General features: G+C 49.0%; 1 protein-coding gene across 1 annotated transcript; it reads left to right on the forward strand.

The window, feature by feature from the left end:
- Positions 1–9339: 9339 nt before the first annotated feature.
- Positions 9340–12342, forward strand: LOC149356841 (uncharacterized). The gene is given in 4 exon segments (XM_089575375.1): positions 9340–9476; positions 9478–9588; positions 11164–11313; positions 12012–12342. Coding segments are annotated over 4 exon segments (720 nt in total). The 3' UTR covers positions 12334–12342.
- Positions 12343–19426: the final 7084 nt, after the last annotated feature.

A 19426-nucleotide genomic window follows, 5' to 3' on the forward strand; every position in this document is an offset into this window, starting at 1 on the left:
AAATGTGTTGATCTTGGCACACACTCATCCGTTGCATTGGGATCGAGATATCGCTTACGAGTCCTGTATTTCGTCGCGCTCATGTTCCAACACGACAAATAGCACAGAGTGCCAGCAGCTAAAACCAGCGATGAAAATCGGTCTGCTAGAACCAATTCACGCGCAACCGAACGTAAACAGCCACAAAGGAACAAAGGTTACGAAGATCTGGAGCTCTGTGCTCGGCTCGACCACGCTTGCGAAGCTTGATGATGATACCACTTAAAAAAAATCACACTTGTGATATTTTAAGAAAAATAATTGTCATTATTTCAGTAATTTTCGCCCCACTTGATAAACAAATGTTTTGTACATGGCACCAAACAGTTGTTGCCCTTAGCGCTGTCTATACAACGACGCTGTCTGTACAACGACGCTGAGAAAGGCGCTGTCTATACAACGACGTGGGTTGACCGGGAGAATCCTGAGAACTCCGGGCCTTACCCATCGCAAGTGCGCATGCTAGCTAGTAATTGAACAGACTGCAGTAATCTTTTATGCGTAGCATATTGCAATCACTCAGTTCAGCCCTTGGGCGCGGCCGGGCAGCCACCAAACCACGTGACGTGACGCCACGTGGTGACGTGACATCACCAAACCACGTAAAAAAACACAAAAAAAAGAAAAAAAGAGCTGAGCATGGTGGCGGTTGCCACCGCCCCGTTTCAAAGGGGGCGCTCCCATCCATCCATCCATCCATCCATCCATCCATCCATCCATCCATCCATCCATCCGTCCGCCCGCCCGTCCGTCCGTCCGTCCGTCCGTCCGTCCGTCCGTCCGTCCGTCCGTCCGTCCGTCCGTCCGTCCGTCCGTCCGACCGCCCGTCCGACCGACCGCCCGTCCGACCGACCGCCCGTCCGACCGACCGCCCGTCCGACCGCCCGTCCGTCCGACCGCCCGTCCGTCCGACCGCCCGTCCGTCCGACCGTCCGTCCGACCGTCCGTCCGACCGTCCGTCCGACCGTCCGTCCGACCGTCCGTCCGACCGTCCGTCCGACCGTCCGTCCGACCGTCCGTCCGACCGTCCGTTCGACCGTCCGTTCGACCGTCCGTTCGACCGTCCGTTCGACCGCCCGTTCGACCGCCCGTTCGACCGTCCGTTCGACCGTCCGTCCGTTCGACCGTCCGTTCGACCGTGCGTTCGACCGTCCGTTCGACCGTCCGTCCGACCGTCCGTCCGACCGTCCGTCCGACCGTCCGTCCGACCGTCCGTCCGACCGTCCGTCCGACCGTCCGTCCGACCGTCCGTCCGACCGTCCGTCCGACCGTCCGTCCGACCGTCCGTCCGACCGTCCGTCCGACCGTCCGTCCGACCGTCCGTCCGACCGTCCGTCCGACCGTCCGTCCGACCGTCCGTCCGACCGTCCGTCCGACCGTCCGTCCGACCGTCCGTCCGACCGTCCGTCCGACCGTCCGTCCGACCGTCCGTCCGACCGTCCGTCCGACCGTCCGTCCGACCGTCCGTCCGACCGTCCGTCCGACCGTCCGTCCGACCGTCCGTCCGACCGTCCGTCCGACCGTCCGTCCGACCGTCCGTCCGACCGTCCGTCCGACCGTCCGTCCGACCGTCCGTCCGACCGTCCGTCCGACCGTCCGTCCGACCGTCCGTCCGACCGTCCGTCCGACCGTCCGTCCGACCGTCCGTCCGACCGTCCGTCCGACCGACCGTCCGTCCGACCGTCCGTCCGACCGTCCGTCCGACCGTCCGTCCGACCGTCCGTCCGACCGTCCGTCCGACCGTCCGTCCGACCGTCCGTCCGTCCGTCCGTCCATACGTCACGGAGGAAAAGCTGCTGAGAAAGTCGAGTGCCGCCAAGCAATACCTCGCGCAAAAAGACCGCGCAATATGCAACGCATTCTTGGCTTAACCAAGCTAAGCCTGGGCATCTTTTTTTTTCTATTTGTGCTCGTTACATCGGTTTTTGTTGCTAACAGACGGTACAGCATGCCCGACGGCGTGGAACCGCTGTGCGGTTATCGGCTTCTCTACTTTAATTGTGCTCATTGCTTTGCTTGCATATGCCCTTTAGGCCTTCAAATTCTGTGGACAGTGATATCTTTAGATCGGAAACCGACGTCGGCAGACGCATGCCAATCTATTCTGGTGCGTACACGACGTGAATATACGTCAAACATTCGCGCGCACGACATCGTTTGGCGCCCCACGCAGATTTCAGCACAATTTTTGGTAGGCCATATCCAAACTGCGCTGCATGTTTTTGAATGTCGCAGTTGCAGAATTAAAGCCACACAGTAAGCAGTGACTTGCAGTTTACGCTCGCTTTTTCGCCGTCACGTACTAAGCCGCTCTATACTTCCATCAGTGCACGTCAGAGGTAGTTTTGTTGCGCCGTCGTTGGAAGACCGCGCTTTCTGCATCTGCAAGAATGTGATATCTTTCATATTGCTCCAGGATCGCCGCTGTTCTGATTTTACTTCGTGGTGATTTCGTCGCGCGATAGAGTATAGCACGTGGGCTAACTCATAAAAGGCCGTGAAAGTTTAGCGCAGCACGCTGGAACGTATGGAAAAAGTCTCGAGTGCCAGCGCACACTCTGAAATTGGTTGCATTCTTGACAAAGCAGAAATTGCAGGCCACCAAAGAACTACTCTTTCAGCACAATGTGCGCCTGTAATGAATCCTTCTATGTAGGTTGAAAAGTGCACTTGGTGTACGCTGAGCTTGCACCCATGGTGGCAATGAAGCGAGCATCATAACTGCCGAATGGGAATATTAGATCCTTGCTATCTGCATCCAGTTCTAGAGCACGCTGAGAAGCAGTTTGTCTTTGCTCGTGTTCTGTTTTACTTTTGGGGGACCTATGTAATAAACTATGTCTTTGCACAGTCCATTCTAAAGCAGTTGTATCCTTCAACTTTCATGATCACACAGTTTCAAAAGAAGAACTGGAGATAAAAATAAAATCCAAGAGAGTACGCAAGGCACTCATTCATGCATCAGATCTCGAATCTGAAAAAGATGAGCCTTGCTCACATAGATCTTCCAGAGATACGTCCAGGCAAGCATGTTGCACATGGTTGTCACTTTTTGCAACTGTGTAATAATCACCATTTTTGACATTCTCAGCAGGCAGCTAACAGGCAGAAAATGACCTCAAAAAGCTTGGCATACCAAGCAATTTTGAAGGAACAGCTAAATAATGTAAGCAATAAAAATGAGGCTGTTTCTGCTGTCCAGGTATGTCCAGGAGTAGTAGCTCTGTGTTCTATGCTCTCAGCATATATTGAATGAATGCAATGAATTGATAATTTCCTGCGCAGGTACCTATAAAAAAAGACGTGCTTTGGAGCCTCCATCAGGGACAAGTGCCAGCGACACTGTTGACGAAGTCGTTTCCTTATCGGAGCTCAAGCGTGCCAAGGCAGAAGTGCGGTACTGGCGGCGCCGGTGTGATGAGCTCATAAAAGAGAACGGCGAACTTACAAGCATCGTAAATGCCATGACAGGAAATATTAATGGCAAGCTGGAAGAAAGTGAGTATCATTGCTATCACCTCGATGCCCCGAGTAATATTTGCCTCTTCATTGAATAATCGATTGGTGGGCGAGTTGGTACATGACTAGATGATACAAAGCGCCTTGTCCGTGTTGTTTCTTCGTTCGTCCTGTCCCTTTTGCGCTTTGTATCACCTCTTCATTAAATGTATGCTCAGATTATATTTATTGCCTTACATTTCTGATATGCTATGGGGCGTGGGATTGTTCGGACCAGACAAGAATGTCACGATTTAGTATTGCCATTCAAGATTTTTGCTTAGTGAGCAACCTTATAACTGCAAAGCTGAACACGACCATGTTAGCTGTAAGGTACTGGAAAGTGCTATCCAGAGACGTTTGGTATGTCATTATGGCAAGAAACTGCATGAATTGAAAGGAGGACAGGTGATGTGATCTGCAGCTGTTTTTCCTGCACAGTCTCATTACTCTCTCATATAGCAGTGTTAAATTAATGAAATAAATCAAGCCAGTTCAGTATTTGGCCCAGAAGCATATTTTGCTTGCAGTGTCTGGGCATTCACTGACTGATGATCAAAACAGCACTACTTGTAAGAAGGAACACCGTTTGTTGCATAGGCTTGCACTCTCCTTCAGTTTTACAAATAATAAATTGTGGTGGTTGTTTATTTGAAAATGCTGCTTATTTGTGTGGGTGGTGTGTGTTGCGTGGCCGAGTAACGGCCCGCGACCCGAGGAGACGCTCGGGAGCCGTTGAAGGGACGACAGGCACGCAGCTGACACCCGAACAAAACAAGACGCCCCTCTTTATTCCGTAGGCGTTTACATACATAAAAGCCGCCGCGGTGGCTCAGCGGTTATGGTGCTCGGCTGCTGTCCCGAAAGACGCGGGTTCGATCCCGGCCGCGGCGGCTAGAATTTATTTGGAGGAGAAATTCTAGAGGCTCGTGTACTGTGCGATGTCAGTGCACGTTAAAGAACCCCAGGTGGTCGAAATTTCCGGAGCCCTCCACTACGGCGTCTCTCATAGCCTTAGTCGCTTTGGTACGTTAAACCCCATAAACCAACCAACATACATAAAACACCACCGAGAGGGAGCCACCAACTAGTGGCTTCACAAATGAACAGCGGCGACCTCTACATCTCCCCCCTTAAAGACCGAGCAAGGAGAGAAGAAGCCGCCAGAAATCAATTCACAAATTTAGGCAGTCCGGAGGAACAACACGCCTACCACTACGTGTTCGTACTACTTGGTCACCGTCCACTGGAGATGGTCCTCGAGCGACTCGAGACTCTGTTGCACAAGTAGGCGGTGGTTCCTGGACAGCAACTGAACACTGCGGAGGAATACTCTGCTGCTCTTCCTTTCCCGGGACAAAGGGTACGAGGTGACGCCGATTACGCTGCAGGACGCCGCCTCGCTCTGTCTCAACCACGTCTTTGAGCAGGACTCAGGACTCTAGCTTGCACTTGGTCAGGCCGAACCCACACACATTGGCCTGTCTTTAGTGGCGGCAGGTTTGCAGCTTGGTGGCGCCTATTAAAGTCACTGGACTGCTTCTGCTTGTATGCAGCTTCCTTGTGTGAAACCCGTTCTCTTGATGGCCACTTCGGGCATAACTGTTGTTCCGTCTTGGGGAGTCTGTTCCTTAGTTGCTGTGGTGTCCGGCTATCGCCGCCGTCGCTAATGCGCAGGCGCGCCAACAACTAATAAAAGGCGTGCGCCGTAACCTACGGGTGGGTTATTCTTGGCCAGCCACGCACCGACGAACATGTGGGAATAAACGCCGCGTTCGCCCCTGGAAACTTCCCTGCTCCTTCGCATGAACGCGCGCTCATGAACGCGCGCGTCTGATGAACCACGCATCACAACAACTGGCGACGAGGACGGGATTGAAGACTGCGTTCTTCAGTTTGGAAGGCAAGTGCTTCCGAATTTCACTCGGTAAAGAAGACTATCGTTTTTGTAGTGTGCGGAGCCGGTGACTGTCGTCATGACTGGGGCCGACCCAGCAAACCACAAACCTCCCATAGATGTCCAGATTAAGTCTGAACGTCTATGTACCAAAGCAAAATCTCTCAGACGTCTTATCTACCAACCTTTTTTCGTGGAAAACCTGGAGACGTACCCATGACATTATATCTGCCTTAACCTAGACTCCTCGTAGATATTACTTGTCATGTCCTGGGTATGTAAGCGAGATATCTAATTTAAGAATTACATATTTTTCAATCGTTCGATATTTCGTGTTGCCTTACTGCATTTAAAGTTGGAAATCGCTGTTGACTACAAATTGGAGGCATGACCAGCGCTGCCTGTGTTTTTGTGTTTTTTCGTGCTTGCTTCACGGCAACATTATCCTACCTAGAAAGAACAAAAATACGGGAAGTAGTAAAGACAAATCTGAATGCACACGCATCAGGTTTCTGACTCAACTGTACGCAGTTGGTTTGAAATGCCAGTCACTTTGGTCAGGATTCGCATTGTTATTTCATTACTATTCTTACATTCAATTTATACCTTGTGCTACAGCCTGCAAGCTATCTCAACCACACTGAAAAGTGAGGACACACTAAAAAACTTTTTTGTTATTTAGCAGCCAGGACTATATAATAACCATTTTTCTGATTAAGCATGTTTTATTCAACTTATCCAACTATTTAAAGTACAAGAATTGGTTCATTTCAATTTTTGGGAGTTATTTTTTTTTTCAAAAATGCCTTAAATCTGCTAATCGCGCTAGCAATGATAACCAACTATTGGAATGTTGAACTGAGGAAAACTTAGGCATTTGTGTAGCTGAATGTGTGACCTCATATTTCTTGAGAATAAACTTCTTGAGTCCCGCTTTTTATCATCATGTCAACACTGTAATCATGTCCAGTGCAGGCCAAAAATTTCTCCAGTTAACCCTAGCTGTGCCAGCGGCGGGCCCCTTATCCCAGCAAACTTCCGAACCTCATCTGCCCACCTGCCCTGATCCTCTCTGCTGTGCTTGCATTCTCTCTGAATCCAGCCAGTTACCCTAACGATAATTGGTTATCTTGCCTTCATGCAACATGCGCTGCCCATATGCCTGTTCTATGCCACGGACAGGCGGCGTCGGGGAAAGCGCGGTGAATTGTCTGCGCCGCCATCGCGTTGTAGTTCGTATCGTATTTTATCAATAATAGTGCAAACTGCGCATGGCGATTGCAGCTATGAAAAAAGTAATATGCTACAATTTAAAAATTAACTTATTTTTCGTGCCACAGCAAGCCTGCTACTAAGTACAAAAAAGAGACGATACAAAATATGTGACAGTTTCGCACATCCGCACGAGGCTAGGTTCAGCCATGGCGGCAGTGGTAGAGCGCACGGCGTGTGCGATTTCTCATCGTGTTCCGCGGGAACGTTGTGTTTGAAGAACCTCGACACAGAATTAATTATTCCCTTATTATTGCTGGCGACATTGTTCAACCGTTCTTTCCTTGATGGAGCTGAAGGAAGACAGTTTGCTTGCTTTTACTACTCGGCGAAGTGGACCCGTCAGTACGAAATAGGACTACAAGTCGTTTTCACCGGCTGGAATCGTGACCTTTCTTGGTGCGTACTCAGTCTCAGTTTACTCATTGAAGTGTATTTTATGCTATTTTTGCGTTCGTAATGAAAAAATTCTAACGCATTTATCGGCACGTTCTCGTTTGGCTGTTTTGCCAAACTCGCTGTGTATTGAAACAAAGGCTGGTGATGTATATGCAACTGCAGCCTCTACTACCGAAATGTGGGCATGCGTTCGGATGGTGCGCCGAAGTGCGTGTGCAAGCACACTCCGCTCAGCACGGCTGCCTTTTAGTGCTGCAAGGGCAACCTTTGACGCTTCATAGACTTGCGTCGGTAAAAGTGGCGTAAATTACTGGGTTTGTTTGTTGTGGTTGCTGTGCCATTGTCTTGTCACCTGTAAAAGTGAACAATTATGCTTTCTTTTGCAGCAACCCTGGCTTATTGGGCTCTGCAGAAGAGTATTGATGCCACCGCAGCTGTTAACCTGACGATTATGCTCAACGAGAAGATTCAGTGAAAGCGCCGAGCGCAATAAAATACTGACGCACTCGGAAGTCATCTGCAGTGTTTTGGGCTCCCCTGATGGCCATGTACTCGCTTACTCAACTGTATTTGAGCTAGCTGGAGTGCTTGGACGTGCCGACGACTCCATAGGGAAGTCTGAGGCTGGGATGCAGTAGGTCTCCGTTCCATCTGGAATTGTAACAGGTGTCAGCTGCATCTCGTATTGCAGCTGGTTCTAGTCGCAACTGGTTTAAGAGACAAATTTACAGTTGCAACAACTGGAACTGTGTCCCTTAAAACAGTTGGACTGGAACCAGTTAGAAATTTTCACCTGGGTATTGATCTATGTATAGTCATATATTCTCTTTATATAGACGTCTAGGCTACGTAGACTGGGCGTACTTACATGTTGTGGGCGATTCCTCTGCGCGGGGACGCACAGGCAGTGACTCGAGGCAGGTCTTTGTATGAAAAGGTTTAATCTCACATCAGGGGGGCCGGTCGTCGTCGTGGCAGCTGGGTCAGGTGGTCCTTTGGCAGGGCTGGTCCAAGAGCGAGAGAGCGCGGGCCTTCCCGGTCGTGCCTTATGAAGGCTTTCTCCTAGCCTCACTCCCCCTGCCCCACCACTCGTAAAGAAGGGGTCCGAGGCTACCCGCGGTGAGCGGCGCGAGATTTGACCTGCCCGCGAGCAGACCCTACAATGTTCACAAATATCTGATAAATGTAGAGCGTGATGTCTGCAGTACGTAGCTACAACGTGAACTGGACCCCAATTTTCATGTTGTAGGTACGTAGATTTTTCGTAAACGGTACTAAAATGGATGTCTAATGGAGGTGTCTAATGTCCAGCGTAAATATCTCGCTGATGTCTATGGTACGTTTTATGGTTTACTGGGGAGGCAGCAGTGACGCACTTCGCTGGGCGACTGGGCCAACTGGAACCCTTCGACGAGTCCGCCAGTGATTGGGCTTCGTACGAAGAGCGGCTTACGTCGTTTCTGATTGTCAACGGAGTACCCGACGGCGAAAAGGTACACGCCTTTTTAAGCATTATCGGTCCGAAGACCTACGGGTTGTTGAAGTCATTAACTGCTCCAGACCTGCCTTCTACGAAAAGTTTCGATGTCCTCAAGAAAGTTTTGAGCGACCACCTGTCTCCGAAGCCGTCCGTCATTGGAGAACGGGCCAAGTTTCATCGGAGGTGTAAACGAGAAGGCGAGTCCATATCTAGTTATGTTGCTGAGCTTCGTAAACTGTCGCAAACGTGCGAGTTTGGAAGCGCCCTTGACGAATCCCTTCGGGACCGCTTCGTGTGCGGCCTGCTACGAGAAAACATTCAGCGAGTGCTTTTCACGGAAGATAGCAAGCTTACGTTCCAGAAAGCGGTGGAGAGGGCTCTTCCAATGGAAGCGGCTAAGAAGAGTGCTGCTGAAGCACACGGCCCCGACGCCGCGGTCAGCGATGTGCACAATGTGCAGGCTGAAGCGCAGAAAACACGCAAAAGCTGTTTTCGCTGTGGTTCGCCAAAACACACAAGTGAAGCATGCCCTCACTTGGACGCCACCTGTTTCAGTTGCAACAAAATAGGGCATATCCAGAGAGCCTGCAGAAGCAGTGGTAAGACTTTTTCCAAGAAAAAGCAAATGAAAAAGAATGCGAAGATGCTGACAGTTGTGTCTCGGAAAGCTTCGACCCTCAGCCTTAACGGCGTGTCGGCAGCTCAGTGCGATCCTGTCATCGTACTGATGACCATCAACGGCGTCTTGGTGAACATGGAGTTGGACACGGGAGCGGCTGTTTCCGTCATGTCAAAGACTCAGTTCCGTCAGTTCTTTCCTTCGGCTGTACTGGAGCCTACTACAGTTAAACTTCGTACCTACACAGGAGCACTGGTATGACCCCAGGGAGTCTTCGGTCAACGTGCAGCACGGCGACCATTCTGCATTTCTTCCACTCTACGTCGTAGACCACAAGGGACCACCTCTACTGGGCCGGGAGTGGCTCCGCGCCGCCTGGCTGGAGTGGGCGAAAATCTGGAACCTGAACAACATTACAAGGTCACACACTCCTACTCATATCAGCGTAAAAAAGAGGCTAGACGCATTGCTGGCGAAGTACCAAGCCCTTTTCGAAGACGAGTTAGGCACGATAACGGAAGAGCGCGCCGAACTTTTTCTTAAACCTGGTATGAAGCCGAGATTCCTAAAAGCCAGGAATGTTCCGTTCGCGTTGCAAAAAGCTTTCGACGCTGAACTGGCCAAAATGGAATAACTGGGAATTATATCGCTGGTTATGACGCCAGAATACGCTACGCCTGCGGTACCCGTACCCGTAAAGTGGTCATGTCTGAGTCGTCAAAACAATACCTCACGTTAAATACGCAGAAAGGATTGTTTGCTGTTAATCATGGTTGAAAAACAGCGCACAAAAGACTAGAGACAAGAGACAACCATGAACCCATACCAACTCGCCCAACTTAACGTTCTACTTTGCTGTTAATCGACTCGCGTTTGGAATTTCGTCCGCACCTGCCATTTTCCAAATAATAATTGACACCATGCTGAAGGGCTTGAACGGCGTTTGCTGCTACCTATACGACATTCTGGTCAGTGGTAAAAATGACGAAGAGCATTTCACCAATCTGGAAGCTGTGTTAAAACGACTTCTTGAAAGAGGCGTTCGTGTCTAGAAAGAGAAGTAAGTGTTCGTTTTTCCAACACGACCTTCGCTACCTCGGACACAGAATCAGCGCACAAGACATCTCGGCTACGACGGAGAAGGTTGACGCACTCCTCAAGGCTCCAGCCCTAAAAACAGGCAGCAGCTGCAGTCGTTCCTGGGAGTCGTCAATTTCTACGGCAAGTTCCTTCTTAACCTAGCAACGGTGGCGCAACCATTTTTCAGGCTGCTACGTAAAAACGCCCCGTGGTGCTGGGATGAGCGTTGCCAGGAAGCGTTCATCAAGATAAAGAGCTTGCTAGCCTCTCCGCCGATTTTGGCGCACTACGACCCGTGCAAACCGTTGCAGCTATCATGCGACGCATTGCACTATGGTTTAGGCGCGGTTCTTTCTCATGTTTCGGATGATGGAAGCACAAAGTCAATCGCTTTCGCATCGCGTACCTTGACCGATACCGAGAAGAAATACAGCCAGCTTGAGAAAGAGGCCCTTGCAATAATATTTGGAGTTAAGAAGTTTCATTTCCACATTTTTGGTCGTTCGTTCACATTAGTCACCGACCATAAACCGCTTCAAAAAATCTTGGGCCCAAAAACCGGTATTCCGACTAACGCAGCAGCGCGTTTGCAGCGCTGGGCTGTCACACTCTCAGCGTACCGGTATTCGCTTATCTTCAGAAAATCAAGCAACAACGCTGAACCCGATTTCTGTTCGCGCCTGCCGCTATCAGTGGTGAAAGACGAAACAAGAAAGAGAGGAAACTTCATTCATTGCGGTTGCAATCAATGCCAGTTTAAAGCCAGGACATTGCTCGAAGAACAGCTCGGGACCCCTTGCTTTGTAGAGTGATTGATTTCATAAACGTGGGGTGGCCGGCGTCTGTGACTGAAAAAGATTTGGAGCCTTTTTTTGACAGACGCAACGAGCTCACAGTTCACCAAGGCTGCATCATGTTCGGGATGCGAGTGATCGTGCCGGCAAAGTTTCGCAACTTGTTGCTGGACGAACTCCACGAAGGGCACCCAGGCATCGTGCGCAGCAAGCAACTGGCGCGCAGCTACGTCTGGTGGCCGTCCATAGAGGCGGACCTCGAGCATCGTGTCAAGGCCTGCGTAAGTTGTCAAGAACAGCGTTCCGAGCCGTGCAAAGCGCCCCTGCATCCTTGGTCTTGGCCAACAGCACCATGGCAGCGCGTACATATAGATTTTGCTGGCCCCTTTTTGAATGCAATGTTTCTTGTAGTCGTGGACGCGCATTCCAAGTGGCCGGAAGTGTTTGTGATGCGCTCGACTACGTCGGACGCTACAGTTGACAAACTGAGAGAGCTACTGGCGTGGTTTGGTTTCCCAGAAACCATGGTCACTGATAACGTCCCGCAGTTTACTTCCGAAGAGTTCAAGCTTTTTGTGAAAGGATTGGGCTGTCGTCATGTGCTTACTGCACCGTATCATCCCAGCTCAAATGGGCTTGCAGAGCCTTTTATTCAGACACTTAAGAACGCTCTTCGTAAGTCTAGCGGAGCGGACACATTACATCTGAGGCTTGAGAAATTTTTGCTTACCTATCGCAACTCGCCCCATGCGACAACAACTGAGTCACCAGCAAACTTGCTACTAGGACGACGGCTGCGAAATCGACTCGATGTTGTCAAGCCAGCAGTGGGAGGAAGGGTTGCATATAATCAGTTCAAGCAATCCGTGGCTCGCCCACGTCGTGATCGTGCCATAACAGTCGGTGACCAAGTGATGGCTCGCAATTATCGAGGCGGACCAAACTGGGTCCCTGGTGTGTTGTGGGGCAGTCCGGCCCTTTGTATTTTACCGTTCGTGCTACCACACCCAGAGGCAGTTTCACCTGGCGTCGTCACAAGGACCAGCTGCTCGCGCGGACCACGGATCCGGACCGCGAGGCATCCAACCAGGAGGGAGACGAGTTCCTGGCGTTTCCACCAAGCGTCGACCCAGTGACATCCTCCACCCCTACCACCAGTGGTCCTGTCGCTTCGCAAGCGTTCCAGACGGCGGGTGCAAGACGCTGCCCGACCAGAGACCGTCGACCACCGGACAGATATCAAGCTGGAGTTTAGCTTGTTAAATTAGCCAATATAAAAGGGGAGGGATGTGGTGTCCGGCTTATCGCCGCCGTCGCTAATGCGCAGGTGCGCCAAAAACTAGTAAAAGGCGTGCGCCGCAACCTACGGGTGGGTTATTCTCGGCCAGCCATGCACCGACGAACATGTGGGAATGAATGCCGCGTTCGCCCCTGGAAACTTGCCTGCTCCTTCGCATGAACGCGCGCTCATGAACGCGCGCGTCTGATGAACCACGCATCACAACAGCTGCCGTCCCATCAAGAGTTGAGCTGGGCTGAAGCCACTGATGCCTGGCGTATCACGGTAGCTGAGTAGGGCCAAGTGAGGATCCTCTGCTTTACAGAACAGGTCCTTCACAGTCCGAATCATTCTCTCGGCCTCGCCGTTTGAGTACATAGAGTGGGCTGCTGGTCACATGGACAAAGCCATATGCCGCTGCAAATGTGGCAAACTCCCGCGAAGAAAATGGTGGGCCATTGTCTGATCTGACCTCTTGAGGAATCCCGTGCCTTGCAAAGATGCTCTTGAGGACATCTATGACTGATTGAGCTGATGTACTCCTCAACCCAACATTCTCTGGGAACCTCGAGTAGTAGTCAACCACAAGGATAAACGTTTGACCCTTGAAGTGGAACAAGTTCATGCCAAGCAGTTCCCAGGGACCTCCAGGCGGACTTGTGGGAATCAAAGGTTCTGCCCGGTTGACTCGAGTGGAAGCACATTTTTCACAATTGGTGACCAGAGAGGTGATGTCAACCGATGTGCCAGGGCACCACACTGGCTCACGAGCTGGAGCCTTGCTCCTGTTGATACCTTGGTGTCCTTCATGCAGCAGCCTCTGTACTGCTGGCCGAAGTGCAGACGGGATGACCATACAGGTACTTTTGAGCAGAAGACCGTCACAAACAGAAAGTTCGTTTTCCACTGAGGCATACTTCGTGAGATTTAAAGGTATCTTGGACTTCTGTGGCTACCCTTGCTGACAAAAAGCGATGAGAGATTTGCACTCGCGGTCCGAATCTTGTGCATGACGTACTTCTTTTAGGTTTAGAGGTAGGATCTCTGATGAGCAAGACACTACTTGCGTTGCAAATAGTTCGACAGTGTCCAGGAGATGAGATGCCCGAGAGATGCGAGACAGGGTATCTGCCGTGGCTTGGTGCTTTCCAGGCACATGTAACATCTTGAACTGGTATTGCATTGTCTTCAGTCTCAGCCTCTGTATTCGAGGGGGAAACACATCCAGCTGCATTTTGCAGAAGAGGGAAACCAGAGGCAGATGGTCGGTTTCGACACTGAGGTCCTACCTCAGTGGGCACGGCGGACCTGGGCCCAACATGTCACTTACGAGGACGCTCTTCTACGTTCTGCAGGTTATCCTGGGCTTCGCCGCGTTACGAACTGGACACGTGTGGCCTGATGACATCTGTGGCTGCGATGGAAATCAACTTCACATCGACAACGCATCGGACTCGGTGTCGTCATTTGATGACACTGTCCTTCCAGCGACTGCATTCATCCATCGCACCGTGACGTCATCGGAGCTCACGAGTATAAAAGAATCGACACAGGAATTCACATTCAGTGGGCACGGCGGACCTGGGCCCAACATGTCACTCACGAGGACGCTCTTCTACGTTCTGCAGGTTATCCTGGGCTCCGCCGCGTTGCGAACTGGACACGTGTGGCCTGATGACATCTGTGGCTGCGATGGAAATCAGCTTCACATCGACAACGCATCGGACTCGGTGTCGTCATTTGATGACACTGTCCTTCCAGCGACTGCATTCATCCATCGCACCGTGACGTCATCGGAGCTCACAAGTATAAAAGATTCGACACAGGAATTCACCTTCAGTGGGCACGGCGGACCTGGGCCCAACATGTCACTCACGAGGACGCTCTTCTACGTTCTGCAGGTTGGTAGCTATTCTAGCGCCATTCGTAGCGATTGCCGAGGTATCGTGGTCTTGCCGTGCCCCCACCGTTGTCTTGCCTTGGCATATGAATGTTTTATTGCTTGCAAGTTGATCCTTCGTGGCGACATCGAAACGAATCCTGGCCCGACTCAAAAGGAAGTTATTGAACAAATTTTAGACGGCCAGTTGTCTCTTCAAGCCGAAATCAGTGAAATGAAAGCAGAGCTAGTTAAGACTGTAAATATGGTAAGTGATCTGCAGAGCCTAATACAGAAAATGGAGAAAAAGCTGAACGAAACATCAACCTTCACCGAGCAGCCTCAGGAAATACAAACAACCTTGAAATCAATTGAGAATGTGATGGGTTTTCAAGCCAAAAAACTGATCGATCTCGAAGATCGAAGCAGACGGGCCAACCTAATCACTCACGGTATTACTGAGGAACTCACGAAACAGAAGCTACGCTGAAAGATAAAATAATCAAAGAAGTTTTCGAGGACAAGCTTCAAGTCAGTTGCCAATCTATCGGGCGCATTCATAGGTTGGGGCGTCGGAGCGACAAACGCCCTGTTATTCGCTATTTACAGAATTTTGCAGAAAAAAAAGACAATAATGGAAAATGTTACAAAGCTGAAAGGCTCAGGAATATCAATTCAGAACGACTATTCGCAATCTACGCTGCTGACACGAAAACTACTTTGGGATAGCGCGAAAAAAGAGAGGGATCAAAAAAAGAAGGTCACGCTTATTCATGACAAACTAAAAGTGGATAAAGATATGTTTTTCTGGGATAAATCGCAAAATAAACGCGTTAAGATAGTCTACTCGGATAAGAGAGTAGATCAGCAGGACAAGGCATGACGTGTTATGCAAGATCAGAGCAAACATTTGCGCATAATAAACATTAACTCGCGTAGTTTAGTTAATAAGACAGACTTGCTTGAAATAGCGCTATTACACCATGATCCGCACGTTGCAGTGATTACTGAGACATGGCTTCACAGTGTTGTAAATGATGAGGACGTTTTCCCTCCTTCTTACACTGTATTTCGAAAAGACAGGGAATCTAGGGGTGGTGGAGTGGCTGTCATAATTAAGAAACAAATTGAAGGTGTTTTGCAAGATAACGTACATGATATCGAATGCCTATGTGTGAAACTCTCCTGTTGGGGACAAAACTTTGTTTTATATGCTCTTTATAGACACCCTAGTTCTGGAACCGACTTCTTAACTAAACTAGAAAATCATCTCTTACAGTACCAAAACAGCAAAATTTTATTGATCGGCTACTTCAACTTGCCAGGTGTTGATTGGGAACTTCTTGAGTGTCTCGGTGCTTCCACAAAGCAAGCCAATATATTGTTTAAAATAATGCTTACCCACAACCTGACGCAAATAGTTCAGGAACCAACCCGTAAAGTCGGTTCCACGAATTCGTTGTTAGATTTACTGTTCGTACCTCGCGACATTGTGAATTTCACTGTTTCTGTGGAACAAGGCCTGTCTGACCACCACTTGGTTAGTGCTTCATTGCCCCTAGCATGGCAAACAAAAAAGAAACCCTGATCTTCACGTTACTTTAAAGATTATTCGCGTGCCAATGACGCGTCCGTCATTGAGCATCTGGAAACTTGCCTTGTTGATTTCGATGACGCCGATGTCTGCGTACTTTGGGACAGTTTCAAAAAAATCTGTTCGTATTGCATCAATACTTTTGTACCAAACAGGCACAAAAAAGAAAGAAATGAAACACCATGGATGACACGCAATATAATTCAAATGAGGCGAAGGGTAAAACGACACAAGAAGAAACGCGCAGATCCTGATGTGCTCAAGGAATTACTGGACAACCTAGCACGTGCCTTACGTGATTCAAAAGATTATTTCTTTAACACATCCCTTCAAAATTTTATAAAAACCGAGCCAAGTAAGTTTTGGAATTATATTAGTGAAAAAAAGAAAGCAGTCACGCAAATTTTGGTGGACAACACTACGGTATGCGATCCAAAGGCTATTGCTCAGCATTTTAATAGTTATTTTCAAAGTGTATTTTCTGCCCCGAGCACATGTACCGACAATAGCCGAGTGTATTATCCCGCCGAAGTGAATTTTATTACTTACCCTGGTGTCTTTTCCATGTTGCTGAACCTAAAAACCAAAACATCATGTGGCCCTGACAACATTCAAACGCATTTCTGCGACGCTATGCCGAAACTCTGGCTAAATTTCTTGTCATAATTTTTCGCGCTTCAGTGTCAATAGGTAAAATACCCGATGACTGGAGGACAGCCCGGATTGTTCCCGTTTATAAAAAAGGAGACAGTCTTCTCTTGCAGAACTACCGTCCCATATTATTGACGTCCCCATGCTGTAAGCTATTAGAACATATAGTTGCACACTGTATGAATGAGTTTTTAGAAAAAAATCGCGTACTAACAAGCTTCCAGCACGGGTTCAGAAAAGGATTCTCGACGGTAACACAGCTAATTACAGTAATAAATTCATTTGCTTCCTGTATAGATAATAAAGGTCAAATCGATGCAATATTTCTGGATTTTAGCAAGGCATTTGATAAAGTTCCTCACGATAAACTAATTTTTAAAATGAAAGAAATTGGCATTCCTGATATTTTAGTGACATGGATTACCGCATACTTAAAAGACCGCAAACAGTTTGTTGAAGTGGGTGGACGACGTTCGGGCTCTCTTCCAGTTTCATGCGGTGTTCCCCAAGGAAGTGTCTTGGGCCCTCTGCTTTTTCTTTTGTATGTGAATGATATTGTTCAAGTTGTTAACCCACCAGTGCATATTCGATTGTTCGCTGACGATTGCGTTCTATACCGAGAAGTTACAAATAAGGAAGATCAATGTGACCTGGACAGAGCTTTGAACAATGTTTTCGAATGGTGCGACCGATGGGGCATGATTCTGAATGCTGATAAATGTGTTTATATGCCGATAACCCGGAAAACCGTACGTCATAGCCACACATATAAATTAGGCTCTCTCCCTCTTAAACAAGTATCCAACTACAAATACCTAGGAGTAACCATAAGTAGCAACCTATCGTGGAACTTGCACATAAACAATATCTGCTCAGCTGCATTTCGAAAACTGTGTTGCCTAAGGCATAAACTAAAAAATGCTCCTTCTAACATTAAGCTACTTTGTTATTCTTCAATAATTAGACCTAAACTGGAATATGCATGCATAGTGTGAGACCCGTATACTAAATTTAACGTAAAAAATCTGGAAAGAATACAGAGAAGAGCCGTCAGGTTTATTTTTAATAAATACGCAAGGACTGACTCCCTAACCACTTTAATGGAGATTAATAAAATTGAACTACTTGAACATCGGAGAAGAAAGCTTAGGTTAGAATTTATTTCTCTCTTATTACATAACAAACTTGGTTTGGATCCCTCATCATACTTAACGCCGGCACCAACCAAACTCGTCAACACCATCCCACTTCTCTAACCCCTATATTCGCTAGAACAGACACAAGTTTTCGTTCTTTCCACGCACAATAACAGATTGGAATCAGATAGTTAAATCATTGCCTCATGAGTTTTAACCAATTATTGCTGTATTGTGTTGTTCTTTTTTTTTGAACTGTTGTGTTTTTTGCCGTTTGATTGACTTGTTCGCCCACCCTGCTTGGACTCAGTGTCCGCAGTATTTTGTAAATAAAATAAATAAAAATAAATAAAATGTTATTCCCCGAACAAACTCGTCAAAACGCCGGATAGCCCATGTAGCCGAAGCTTCCTTTTCCGTCTGGCTGTACCGCTGCTCAGTCTCAGTCATTGACCTTGAAGCAAAAGCAACTGGGCGACGCTCTCCTGAAGGCTGTGTCTGCAATAAGACTGCACCAAGTCCGAAAGAACTTGCGTCTGCTGAAACGGTTGTGGCATATGCGGGATGGTACTTGGCCATAGAGCGATCCGATGTCAAGAGTTCCTTATCTTTAGCAAATGCTGCCTATCTTGCTGACAGGCCCAACAAGCGGACTTGTTCAGGAGGGCACGGATGGGTGCTGTGGCGTCTGCGATGTGTGGCAAGAATCTGGCCAGGTGGTTCACCATTCCCAGCAGTCTTCTGACCCCAGCAATGTCCTTAGGGGCTTCCATGGCTCTGACCACCTCGATCTTGCCTGGATCGGGCCTGATGCCTTCCGCAGAGACTATGACCCCAAGGAAGGGTGCCTCAGAGACACCAAAACGGCACTTTTCTTGGTTGAGTGTAATGCCAGCTTTTTTTAGTCTGGACAACACTTGGTCCAGTCTGAAGTCATGTTCCTGGCTTATGTGGCCAAAGACTAAGACATCGACAATCATGTTCACCACCCCTTCTTGTCTTTCCAGAATTCTTGCCATTTGCTTTTGGAACTACTCTGGGACAGAGGTGATGCCAAACGGCAGCCTGCAAAAGCAGTATCGGCCGAATGGGGTGATGAAGGTGGTCAGCTCCTGGGACTCAAGGGAGAGCTCTACCTGATGGAAGCTTGCAGTCGCATCTAGCTTTGAGAAGACTTTAGCGTCATCCAGGAATCTAAGGACATGCTCAACAGTTGGAAGAATATGACGTTTTCTCCGGACAACTCTGTTCAACTGAGTCAAGTCGACACAAAGCCGATAGGACCCGTCACTTTTACGGACAATGACGAGCCCAGAGCACCAGGCTGTTGGTTGGTCTACTCGACGTATGACGCCTGCCTTCTCTAGTTTGTCCAGTTCACTTCGTATGGTTCCGCACAGTGGTATGGGAATCCTACGGGGCACGCTTAACGAGAAGGGCACAGCGTCTAGTCTGAGGCGTATGGTGTACTCGTCCTTTAATTTGCCGAGTCCACGGAAGAGTTCAGCGTGCAGCGTTGTTGCAGGGGCTCCGATTTCACCGAGAAACCTAACAACTTCAAGTGCTTCTAATGCCGGCAGGCGTAGAAGAGGTATGGTGAGGGACTGGACTACGTACAGGCGCTGAGTGCTAGTTTTTCCTTGCCACTGAAGATGCGCTGAATATGAGCCAAGCACACATAGTGGTTCACCTCCGGGGCCTGTAAGCGAAGTTTCCACTTTCTCAAGTTGTGCTGGCAACGAGGGAAAGTCGCTTGGAACCGCGGACACTTCTGCTCCCGAGTCGACCTTGAACGGCGCGGTATAGTTA

The sequence above is a fragment of the Amblyomma mixtum genome, chromosome 3, assembly GCF_055824585.1.
Source record: "Amblyomma mixtum isolate Tamu chromosome 3, ASM5582458v1, whole genome shotgun sequence".
Lineage (NCBI taxonomy): Eukaryota > Metazoa > Arthropoda > Arachnida > Ixodida > Ixodidae > Amblyomma > Amblyomma mixtum.